At 40.0% G+C, this 11655-nt stretch overlaps 1 protein-coding gene across 2 annotated transcripts; it reads right to left on the bottom strand.

The window, feature by feature from the left end:
- Positions 1-930: 930 nt before the first annotated feature.
- rad51ap1 (RAD51 associated protein 1) lies at positions 931-8179 on the bottom strand. Of its 2 annotated transcripts, none has more exons than XM_026147590.2 (9): positions 7905-8179; positions 7764-7810; positions 5648-5777; positions 2404-2510; positions 2238-2321; positions 2018-2152; positions 1746-1931; positions 1510-1668; positions 931-1411 (listed from the first exon to the last, which is right to left on the bottom strand). In XM_026147590.2, the coding sequence occupies exons 1-9, from the start codon at positions 7919-7921 to the stop codon at positions 1284-1286; spliced, it is 993 nt and encodes a 330-aa protein (XP_026003375.2). In that variant the 5' UTR covers positions 7922-8179; the 3' UTR covers positions 931-1283. The 2 variants fall into 2 exon arrangements, with proteins under 2 accessions (XP_026003375.2, XP_026003376.2); XM_026147591.2 differs by having other exon boundaries at positions 1510-1665; positions 7905-8177.
- Between the last annotated feature and the right edge of the window lie 3476 nt (positions 8180-11655).

Here is an 11655-nt window from a genome sequence, read left to right as displayed (position 1 = left end):
ACATTGAACAGGGAAGGTTAGGAAAGGCATCCTGTGTGTAGATTATGGAGGTGTTAAGTTTATCCACCTTTGTGTATTCACTTTTCAGCCATAATTCTCAGAGTCCCAGAGGCACTGACACGTGACTGTTTGTTATGGCCCTAGCAGGTCTGCACATTGTATGAGTGTGTGTTGCCTCGCTGTTGAGCTCAGCTGCCACTCATTTTCCCCAAGGAGCCAGGCTCCACTCAGCCACCAAAGTTTAATGGCCTGGGTCAATTAGTAGAGCTATAGTGCTGTGCTTTGTTTCAGGGTTAAACCTTGAGATAAGTGTTGCTTTTTATGCTACTAGTAAGTAGTTTGCTGGCAGCAGAAGAGTTATGCTCTTTCTGTGGTGACCTTTGTAACAATGATGCATGTGCACAGACAATTATCAACAAGCACATTTGTGAGTGGATGGCAGAGGATGAGGATAAAATACACCGTTTGGGAACAACAGTCATGTGAAACCATACAGTAGTACACTCTTATTTATTCAAAGTAAGTAAGAGGGAAAGTAGAAGCTGCACTTAATTAATGTAAGCACCTCTATAAAAGAGATTTTGGAAGTTTGCTGATCCAGCAGCCTGTAAAGCAATAAAGTGCTTTCTTTTTATGCATCTAGTGAAACAAAATAACTACAAATGGAATTAAGGAATTACAAACAACATTTTTATCACAATGCAGGCAGTGTTTATCGTAAATATATGACATTGATTTTCAAAAGATATTCCAGCTTGCTGTAGCCATAAATAATACAGTGGTACTAACTTGTAATGATGCACGACTGATGCACAGGCATTTCTAGAGGATTATGTAAAAGGTTATGAGGCGCTCTGTCAGTCATTTTTGGCTAAATGTGTGCAGTTTTAGAAAAAAAGTTAACAAGTGTGGAAAGATAGCACACGCATGTAACCTGTTTTTATATGTTTATTTAAATGTATGTACAAGATTTACAAAAAATGTGCTTTGAGTGGAGGTAACATGTCAGGTAACAATTCAGGACCAAAAAACGAAAAAAAAAGAAAAGAAAAGAAAAGAAAAGTGACACTTCAGACATGAACTCACACTTTCAGAATTTAACCTCAAACAGCATCCAGGGGTAAGAGGACACCCTTAAGCTCCATCAGCTTCAAGGTGAAGACCCTCTCAGTATTGTGCATTTTGTATCACACTAAGAGAAATTAATATTTAGAAGTCTCTGCGTAAAAATAACTGAAAACTTTAAAAACCACAACATGACCTGACCTCTGAGGTCAGTTCAGTCAGTGGCTTGCAACACTAGGGTGCAAAGGTTTGACTCGAACGAGGCGGGAGAGCCCGAGCCGCAGACCCTGACCGGGAGACTTCACTGCTGGACTCTGGGACGTGGAGGGACTTTTTCCAATTTGAGCTGGGAGGAAAAAACAGAAATAAATTGATAAATATGTTCAATTGAGTTAATTTTACAGGAACATGTTCCAGCTGTGCTGCTGTTTAGTCATTCAGCACCTGGTGGGTTCCACTTGGGCATTCTTCCCGCTGCTGGGCTCAGGGAGGCTGCTGGGCTCAGAGAGGCTGCATGCTTCGATGTGCAGCCTGTGGAGGATGACGCAGGTCTTTTAGAGGCAGGTTTGGCCGTTGGAGGTGTTGTCACTGAGGTAGAAGCTGCTGTGAGAAGGAACAGCACTCATTCAAATGTGAAATTATGATTCGCAGACAAAAGCTGATGATCCTCATGGGCTTACCTGCTGCTTGCGATTTAGGCTTTGATGGTTTTGATGGTTGCTTTTCTTTTTTAGAAGCAAGAATCTGTTTGTTTTTTTCACTCTTTGTTGCTTTTTCTTTCTTTTTAGTCTTGCTTGCTTTCTTTACTTTGAACTCGTCATCTTCGCTCTCAGATGGTTCACTGAAATCTTCATCGCTTTCTGAATCTGCAAAAGCATTATTGTTACTTTAAAGACACAAAAAGAAAGACGAAAAATGGATACAACTACTTAAAAAGTTATGGCAAAGTAACCTGGTGTCAGTTTGGGTTGATAGTCATCATCATCATCACCATCCTTGTTTTTCAGCTCCTCAGTAGCTTTGTAGGCAGCCTTTCTCTGCCTGGCAGGGGCAGGCGACCCTTTCTCTGATGTGATTTTGTCCAAACCTGAAGAAAACCCATAATGATATTAAACAGAGGGAAGGAAATCAAATCTTCAACTACATAAATAAATAAAGCTGCTAGACTTTACCCATAACTGCACCATCCACACTGCAGTTGGACAGGAGCAGAGAAGCTGGATCTGTGTTTTCATCTACTGGAAATTTGACATCTCCTGGATAAATTTATCAAGAAATTAAGCCAACATCCTTTTGATCACATGAAATGTATTGATCATTTTAAAGAACAAATCATACCTCTACTGACATGAGACTGGTCCTTCACTTCACCTGCATTATTGAGCATGGAGAGCGTGATGGCTGCTTCGAGATCCCTCTCATACAGCTTTTCGTCCAGTGGCTTTCTGCACAAATGAATCAAGATTCAAGCCATGTTAGAGATTTTCACCTCTGAGCATTTCTAATGAATACAACTGATAAAAATGTAAAAGAAAAGACTACTTTTTGGTGACATTTTTTTATTTAACTCAGCATAATCAACATTTTGTTTTAATTTAGCGATTATCCCCACTGATAAGCCAGTCATCATTTTATCAGTGACTTTGAATGGCTTTACTATTCAACCACCTTAATGAGTTAAAGCATCACAGCGAGGCTTCAACCCAAACATTTATACGCAGTCTGCAGTATATTCTTTAAAAGTGACTGCTTACTTTCAAGCTGACTGCACACCCAGTGCACCTCTCAATTAGGGCTGGGCGATATGGCCTAAAATCCATATCACGGTATAATTTGAAGCATGTGCGGTAACGATATATATCGCGATATATTCTTTTCTTCTGTGTAACGTATTTTACACACTATAAGGCACACTTAAAATCCTTTAATTTTCTCAAAGATCGACAGTGTGCCTTATGTATGAATTCTGACCTCGAACCGATTTTATGTAGTACACGGCACATAGAAATCTGTCAAAAAATGTTTTAGTACGACTTTGGTAAGGTATGAAGGCACATGGCTTGATGGATTGCTGGAGCATTACGGCTGCCGTAGTCAGGAGCCTCACGCAGTTTTGCCAACTCCTCAGTAAGGAAAATCACTATTGGCTGACCGAAAAGTCGCTAGAAGTCGCTAAATGATGTCATCGCCTAATTTGCATAATAGGTCATGCTAATGTAATTGCAACCTACGCTGTTGGAGAGAGAAATAACATTGTGGAAGAGAAAGTGAGTAAAAAATGTCCTAAATGCATTTAGAATTTATTAACTACAAATTAAATTTCTTTTAGGAATTATTGTTTTTTTAATGTCACAATTCCAACCCTGCTCCTTTATCCGGGCTTGGACCAGCAAAAGTGACCCGAAATTGGCGCTCTGGTGGAGTTACTTTGTGTGTGTGGGTGTGTGTTTATTAGTAGTTTTAAACCTTGTGATCCACAAAACTGCATAACAGTAAAAGAAGAACTGACTGCGTTACAGTCAGTGCGGGAGCAGCGGCTTCGCTCATGCGCGATTCATTTGCAGTTTGGACGCATAGGTGTGAACATCTCCTGCCCTGATAGCAGCGGGGGGAGGACTATCCTCCGCCTGTGAGCGCTTTGGCACGGGTGAGGTGCCCACGGCAATCTTCAGTCAGGAGAACAACTGAGATAATCGATCCACAATACGAAGTTAGTCATTCATATACTGCAACAACATGGGAACAGAGCAGCTGCGAGAGAATTCAGCATTAATGAATCAATGGTACAGAAGTGGAGGAAGCGCAGTTTTTGGCTTTCCCCATATTCCAAAAGTGCTTCGTCTCTTTGCTATTACTATCGCTCGGCATAATTTGCAGATGATATTGTTTGCAGCCGCTGCAATGCTTTCGACCAAAAAAGGCGCAGCTTGATGACACCACCAACATGCGCTATCGCGGTAGAGCGGTATAGTCAAAATCTCTACTGTTGGCCAAATTTATATCGTTTCTACCGTATACCATTTATACCGCCCACCCCTACTCAATCTAAACTAACAGTGATGAACTCAACATGAACACATAATTTTGAACAAAGTTATAATTTCCACTGCTTATCTCCAGCGCTTAGCTACTCATCTCAACAAAATATGAACCCATTTTGAAAATCTATTAATGCATTGGCGCTAGACCCGAGTAGCTTTACTTTTGGACTGGTATTTCTTTACATATCATATCTACACCTACAACAAAAGACCAAAAATCTGTGAGTTTAATCCTTTTAATCATCATGTGGTGCAATATTGTCATTGCTAGGGCCACAATGACTGAGATTAAAATAAGCAAATGTGGACATTAGCTTGTTAGTATTTTACCTTACAATATAAATCGCCTTGAGGTGACTGTTGTTGTGATTTGGCGCTATATAAATAAAACTGAATTGAATTGAATTTCAAACCATAAGACCAGTGTTTCTCAAAGTGTGTCCTGCAGCCCCCTGGTGGGCCTTGAAGGTAGTGCAGGTAAGCCAAGAATCTGACCTAAATACTACGTTATTCTTAAATGTTGGGCCCATTTTGGATCTTGAATGCATCTTATAGTTCATTGTTAGTGAGCAAAAACTATACTAGTGTTACCAGCTGTAATTTCAGAGGATCAGCTAAAAGGAAACACTGCACAGGGCCATGTGATGACCATAGGCTTGGGTGGGCCGCTTAACATTTTTGGGCTTCAAAATGGACCGCGGCCATCGTAAGCTTGGGAATGGCTGCATTAGACAATGACGCACAAAATGAATTATGTTAAACTATGAATTTGGTCGGTGTGCAGGTTAGTTTGAAACAGGCTGTTTGAAGCACAGAAGCACTCTCAGATTACGATGAAAACGTTACATAAACCTATCCTCTTTAAATGCTGTTCTCAACATTGCTGCCTGTAACTCTATCTTTAAACTCTCTCCGGTATGAAAAAAAAAGTTCTTATACGCGAATACATTAATACAGACTCTCCCTGTGCAGCCATTATCATACATTTACGGTACTGTGCTTGTGTCTGTTTGTAAAGATATTTGCCTACTGACAGTAACCAATGCAAACGCACTCCTATACATGCCCACTTCATGCTTCTCAAGGTGTGTATCAACCAAATGCTGACGAGCTGAGAAGTGGGCCAAAACAGGGAAAGGAGCGACAAAGGAACGCAAAAAAAGAAAAGCAAAGGTACAAGATGAAAAGCAAAGACAGTGGCTGCAGTGGACACTTGATTATTTTTAATGCTCAGCTTCACTTCAGCTCTTTTGTGCTTTAGAACTTCATTCTTAGCAGATAGCGGATTAACCAAGGGCAGCACAAGCAAGAGTAACCCACAGAGTGGTGGCACCACCGCCCCCTGCAGGTAGATAGGTAACCTGTAGCTGCCTAACGGACTGAAGCAAAACTTCCCAATATTGCAGGATATACACAAGTGGCGCGCCCTCTGCTGGAAACAAACTAAACAGCAGTAAAACTGGTAACATTTATTCACAGCAGGTTTCATGAGCCCTCTTACCTGATTGTCACAGCCAGTGTCAGATTAACTCGCCACCTACCTGTTCTTCTGGCTTAATTGTGAGGTGGCCTCTTGACTGGAGGACTTGCTTAATGATTTCTTCTGTTCTTGTTTCACATCCTCCCTGACCTTTTTGCTGGGTGGGGCCTTCACACAGGCAAAATCCTCATCTATCACAAAATGAGGACAAAGATACCATTTTTAAGACTGGAAAGGGAGTCCTTTGGATTACACATGTGCACCCTACTGTACTACAGGTTTCCTGGAATTTAAGAGTCTTCTGCAAAGCAACAGTATCTAATAACACGTTTTTTGTTGCAATGTCTTTTTCCTGATCACACCACTGCAGTGACTGCGATTTATCAAGTTAACACGAGACATCTAGGCAAGGCAAGGCAAGTTTATTTATATAGCACAATTCAACAGCAAGGTGATTCAAAGTGCTTTACAGAGACATTAAAAAACAAATAAAAAGGATGATTTAAAATGGAAAAGAAGAAGAAGAAGGGAACAGTAGATAAAATCAGTAGTTAAAATGTAAGTTTTGAAATTTAAGCTTAAAAGTAAAATAGTGCGGATTTGGTGCTTTATTCAAATGCAGCTGAGAACAGGTGAGTCTTCAACCTGGATTTAGGTTCATACTGGGTCAGGAGGTCACTGATGTATTTTGGTGATAAACCATTCAGAGCTTTATAGACCAGCATGAGAACTTTAAAGTCTATCCTCTGACGGACAGGCAGCCAGTGTAAAGACCTCAGAGCTGGACTGATGTGGTCCACTTTTTTGGTCAGAGTTCTGAATGAGCTGTAGTTGTCTGACTGATTTTTTAGGTAGACCTGTAAAGATGCTGTTACAGTAATCAAGCCTACTAAAGATGAATGCATGGACTAGTTTTTCCAGGTCCTGTTGAGACATCAGATCTTTTATCCTTGATATATTCTTGAGGTGATAGTAAGCTGACTTTGTTATTGTCTTAATGTGTTTTTCTAAGTTTAGGTCTGCATCCATCACTACACCCAAATTTCTCTCTGGTTGGTGGTTTTTAGGTGTATAGATTGAAGTTCTCTGGTGACCTGTAATCGTTTTTCTTTGGCGCCAAAGACTATTACTTCAGTTTTGTTTTTGTTTAGCTGGAGAAAATTGTGGCACAACCAGTCATTAATTTCCTCAATGCATTTCCAAGAGCCTGTACAGGGCCTCGGTCTCCTGGTGACATTGTGATATATATTTGTGTGTCATCTGCATAGCTGTTATAGTTTATACAATGTATAGTAAACAAAATGTAAAGATCACAGTAAAACGTCCAACAGATCCGTCATAAAGATGTTAATATTTCTGTGCTTATCAATAATATATATCATAAAGCAAGTCATTAAAACTTGCATAAAGTTTTAATTTATTTATCTAAATTTGTATGCAGTTCTACTTTCAGTCGCTCCCTTTAAGGGTCTCCACAGCAGATCCGACCCATCTCACACTATTCCCAGCATCCTCCTCTGTCACACCAACCCTCTTGCATGTCTGCCTTCACTACATCCACGAATCGTCTCTGTGGCCCCCACCCCCTCCCTTCACATTTCTAAACCATCTCAATCTTGTCTCCATACCCTCAACCTGAGCTGTCCCTCCAATGTACTCATTTCTAATTGTATCCATCCTTGTAACTCCAACAAAAATCTGAGCATCATCAACTCCAACTCCTGTCAAAACCATACTTGCATCTCGCAAACCTTCCCTTTCACTCTTGCTGCTACCCTTCAGCCACTCGTCTCCACCCACTCCACCCTACCTGCACTCTCTTCTTCACCTCTCTTTGCTTTAGAAAACTGACCCCAGGTATTTAAACTCGTCTACCCTCACATTCAGTTTCTCTGTTTCTATCCTCTGTAAAGCACTTTAAATTGTCTTGTGTAAATTTGCCTCGATTTTTCTGTTGATATAGAATAGCAGTCATATCTTTAGTATATTACACACATTTTGATACTAAAGACTAATTTCAAAGCGGTGTAATTTCGTTTTTGAACGAACCTACACGTCCTTGTGTAAATGCTTTATGTAAGATTATAAAATGATGACATGATATGCTATGCTTTGCTATTTCTTTATCACACTGTGGATCAAATGGGCCAGGATAACAGATTTTCAATTTTACTCACCATCATCGAAGTCCTTGGTCTCACAGTAATTCACAGTCTTTGTCTTCCTGTGTGTCAACAATTAAAAAACAACAACAAACAAACAGTTTTTAGCATCACCAGATCTAGGTTACCCAGGCATCGACAAAAGCAGTAGCTTACCTAGATGGTCGGTCCATAGCTCGCTTTTTAGTCAGCTAACAATAACCGCATTGATACGGCTAATCAACACTACTACTCCCTCCAGCTGCGTGAAGGCTTTCGATCTCCACACAATAACAAAGTTAAAGTGTCACTTTTCGTGAACTATCTGTAAACTGGACTATCCGTAAACTATAAAACTTTAGTTACACAAGCTTAACGTGAGGTACGTCGGTCCCCCGAGCTCTCAAACAGCCCGCCTGAACGGACCAGAAGTGACGTCAATTGTTTACCAATCTACCGGAAACCGGAAGCAGATTCGTTTATTTCTAAACAAAACAAAAGAATACAGAAGAAGAGTCAGTTTGCGGCAACCTGTTTTAATCTTTAAAATCAGAAATAATCAGAAAGCAATAGACAATTTACTGTTTTTCTTTTTAACTCGTTTTTTTTAAGGTGTCGAATCTGCTTCACTCAAATAGCTTGGCGCAGCTTTGCTAAGTTCGCCCGTCTAACGCTTATAAATGGCTTGGTACTGTGCAAAAATCTTGTGCCACCTCATTTTTCTCTATAGTTTGATGTGAAATGTGAATAGATACATCAGTTTATTAAAACATGTGCAAACACACGTGCAAATGCCGTATATAAGGCAAAACAGAGTTTGAAAATCAATATTTGGTATGAGCACCTTTATTCAACACAGCCTGAACTCTCTTAGACAATCTTTCTTGTTCATTCTTCGGGAATAGTTCTCCAGGCTTTGTGAAGGCCATTCAAACCTCTTCTTTGGATGTTGGCTATCTTTCGTTGGTCCCACTCTGTTTCAGTAATGTTTTAGCCCGGGCTCTGGGAATCCATGACCTTTCTATCTAGGTAAGATTGGGATTATTGCCATACTGAAACATTAAGCTGTTGCCAATCAGATGCTTTCCAGATGATATTGCAAAATCTGACAGTATTTTTCTGCAATTATAAGTCCATCAATTTTGACAAGATCCCCAACAGGTTGAAATGCAGCCCTAAACCATTACAGCCTCCACTGTTTTACAGATGGCTGTAGACTCACTGTTGAACCTCAGTCTTAACCTCCTGACAACAGTTCCAAAAATTTGAGACAAAAATTTCACATTTGCATTCATCACTCAATCAGGCCTGTTGTCACTGATTTTTAGTGCAGTTTATTTGTAATTTGGCATACCTCAGCCTTTTCTCCATCTTTCCTTAAAATAGCCTTATACAGCTGCCCTTTCACTGAGACCATTTCTGATGAGGCTTCGGTGAACAGTAGGTGGATCAAATGAGGGGCCAGATGCGTATCTCATCTTTGCTGGATTCTTTTCTTGTTTTGTAAGTACGAGACTTTCAGATACAGGTTGAAATGCAACCAGTTTGTCTCCAGTTAAATGAATCGGAAGAATCATGTCAAATTCAAATTCAAATTTTATTTGTCACGTACACAGTCATACACAGTACGATATGCAGTGAAATGCTTAGACAACTGCTCGTGATCTAAAGAAAAAAAAGGAAAAGGCTATGAATAAGATAGGAAATAAATATGAAAAATTAAAAAGGGTATATTTAACTAGGAAGGAATAAAATATAAAAATTAAAGTTAAAAATGAAATAACTGTGCAACACAAATTAGAATGAAGGGTAAATTTAACTGGGAAAGAATAAGATAAAATATATAAATTAAAGTTGAGAATAAAATAACTGTACAACAAAATACACAATACACAGTATAGAACTATATAAGAATGTATGAAAGAAATATAAATGATAAAAGAAGGATTTTTTGTATTTCCTTCTTTTTACAAGGTGGATCTTTGCTCTTGCATGTACATGACAGCTGATACTGGGGTGTAACTCAAACTACAGCAAGTAAGTAATATAACAAATTACTTTCTACACAGAGTAAATAAGGAATCGAGTTATGTCTTTAGGAATGATTAATAGAAAGGAACTCAGAGACTGCAGTTGTGGTTCTATTGTGTAGTTAAGCCAAAATTCGATATGCGAGAACTAATCAAAGATTGCAGTTAATAATGGATTGCATTTATATAGCGCTTTTTGGGACCCCTCAAAGTGCTTTACAATACCACTATTCATTCACTGGTGAAGGCAAGCTACAGTTGTAGCCACAGCTGCCCTGGGGCAGACTGACAGAGGCGAGGCTGCCATATCGTGCCATCGGCCCCTCTGGCCATCACCAGTAGGCGAAGTGTCTTGCCCAAGGACACAATGACCGAGACTGTCTGAGCCGGGGCTCGAACCGGCAACCTTCCAATTACAAGACAAACACCCAACTCTTGAGCCACGATCGCCCCTCTAAGCCCAAGACTAAATGACCCAGGTTTACAGTAAATATAGTGACCTGGACTTTTCCATCAGTTTGTGTGACTTTTATAATCCAGTAGACAGACAGGCAAACAAAAGCCATATTTTTACCCTGAAAAGGAAGTCTTAGGTTAACGTTTTTCTTTTTCAGTGCACTTGCAACAATTTGAAGAATTCTGCTACAGAGAGCTGACAAACGTCTTTTTTTTTAATAAATCATTTAGACAAGAAACTGGTTCAGTCTAGTCCGGGATTAATGCAGAAGATCAGCGCTTAATTAAGCAAAAACTTTAGGATCTGAAACTTTAGCTTTTGAGACTTTGGTGTAACATATGCTACCTGCCACCTTGTGTCTTGCTTCCCTTAATATGCCAAATTAGTCTAAAGTAGTTATTCATTCCACACCTACAGTACCAGGCTGCCAAGCCTAAGTTTGCACAAGTGCAGATGTAGGTGTGTGTGGGGGACTAGAATGAAGAAATAAACATCACTTACTTAAAAATATATGTGACTAATATCTTTTAAATGGTCTAAAAAAGTGTTTTTAAACTGTCATCTGTGCTAAATATATTTCAGATCAAATACATCTCTCTGGAAACTTGTGGTTTCTGGATTGCATCTTAGCCATCATCTTGTATGAAAGTTAACTTTGAGGAGTCATTTCTGCTTCTTCATTTGCAAGCAGTGACAGTATCAGTCGTGTCAGACAAGTTACCAGCAGATGGCAGCATAATGCCTTCTGGTCTTGGTTCACAGAGGTACAGACTCTGACTGGCTGATTGACATGAACCTGACATGTCCTCTGCTACTCAGTCGCCCACACTTAGGGCGGAAGCAATCACGGCTCCCTCTAAAGTGCAATGAAAGTAAAATCCCTCCATTTTTACTGCACATTCAAGAGAAGGGCAGCTGTCCCGAGGGTTGTCATTTTCTAGTTTGTGAGTGGGTGGCTGTCGGCTGCGGTTTGTCACACAGTGGACCTTCAGGAACAACCAGGGATGTGATGGTCCACTCCTTTGGACCCAGACAAGGGAGGAGAACATGCATCCACGGGGCCAAAAGGCCCTGTGGTCACGCATTCCTAAACTCCTCCAGCACTGCCTACAGCCACGACTAAAATATCAGATCCAGTCATGCAAACACTGCGGTCACAACATAACGCTTCCATTCACACATATATACATGCTTATATTATATTTATTCCGGTGCTACTAATGACAGGTTGAGCACACCCCTGCATTCTCATAAAATGCCGAAGTTAATCCTGAAACGACAGTCACGTTTCTCTGGCACATCTACACGTATACATCCGTTTATAACTGTAGGAAATGTTTAGAATATATGCTGCTACAGTTAAAATTACCACGTCTAAATCCTATATGTTCCCAAACAAAGTCACATGACCGCTAAAGAGGGAAAGACTGTTACATAAACT

Source organism: Astatotilapia calliptera, chromosome 17 (assembly GCF_964374335.1).
Source record: "Astatotilapia calliptera chromosome 17, fAstCal68.1, whole genome shotgun sequence".
In the NCBI taxonomy this organism is placed as follows: Eukaryota; Metazoa; Chordata; class Actinopteri; order Cichliformes; family Cichlidae; genus Astatotilapia; species Astatotilapia calliptera.
Note: the sequence above shows the minus strand (reverse complement) of the source record. Positions and strands in the feature narration are given on the sequence as shown.

What these genes read in the sequence shown, in the direction of transcription:
- rad51ap1 (XM_026147590.2), bottom strand. An exon ending in TCAACCCAAACTGACACCAG is followed by an intron (nt 1,932 to 2,017) that starts GTTACTTTGCCA and finishes ATGCTTTTGCAG; the next exon opens with ATTCAGAAAGCGATGAAGAT. An exon ending in GCCTAAATCGCAAGCAGCAG is followed by an intron (nt 1,669 to 1,745) that starts GTAAGCCCATGA and finishes TCCTTCTCACAG; the next exon opens with CAGCTTCTACCTCAGTGACA.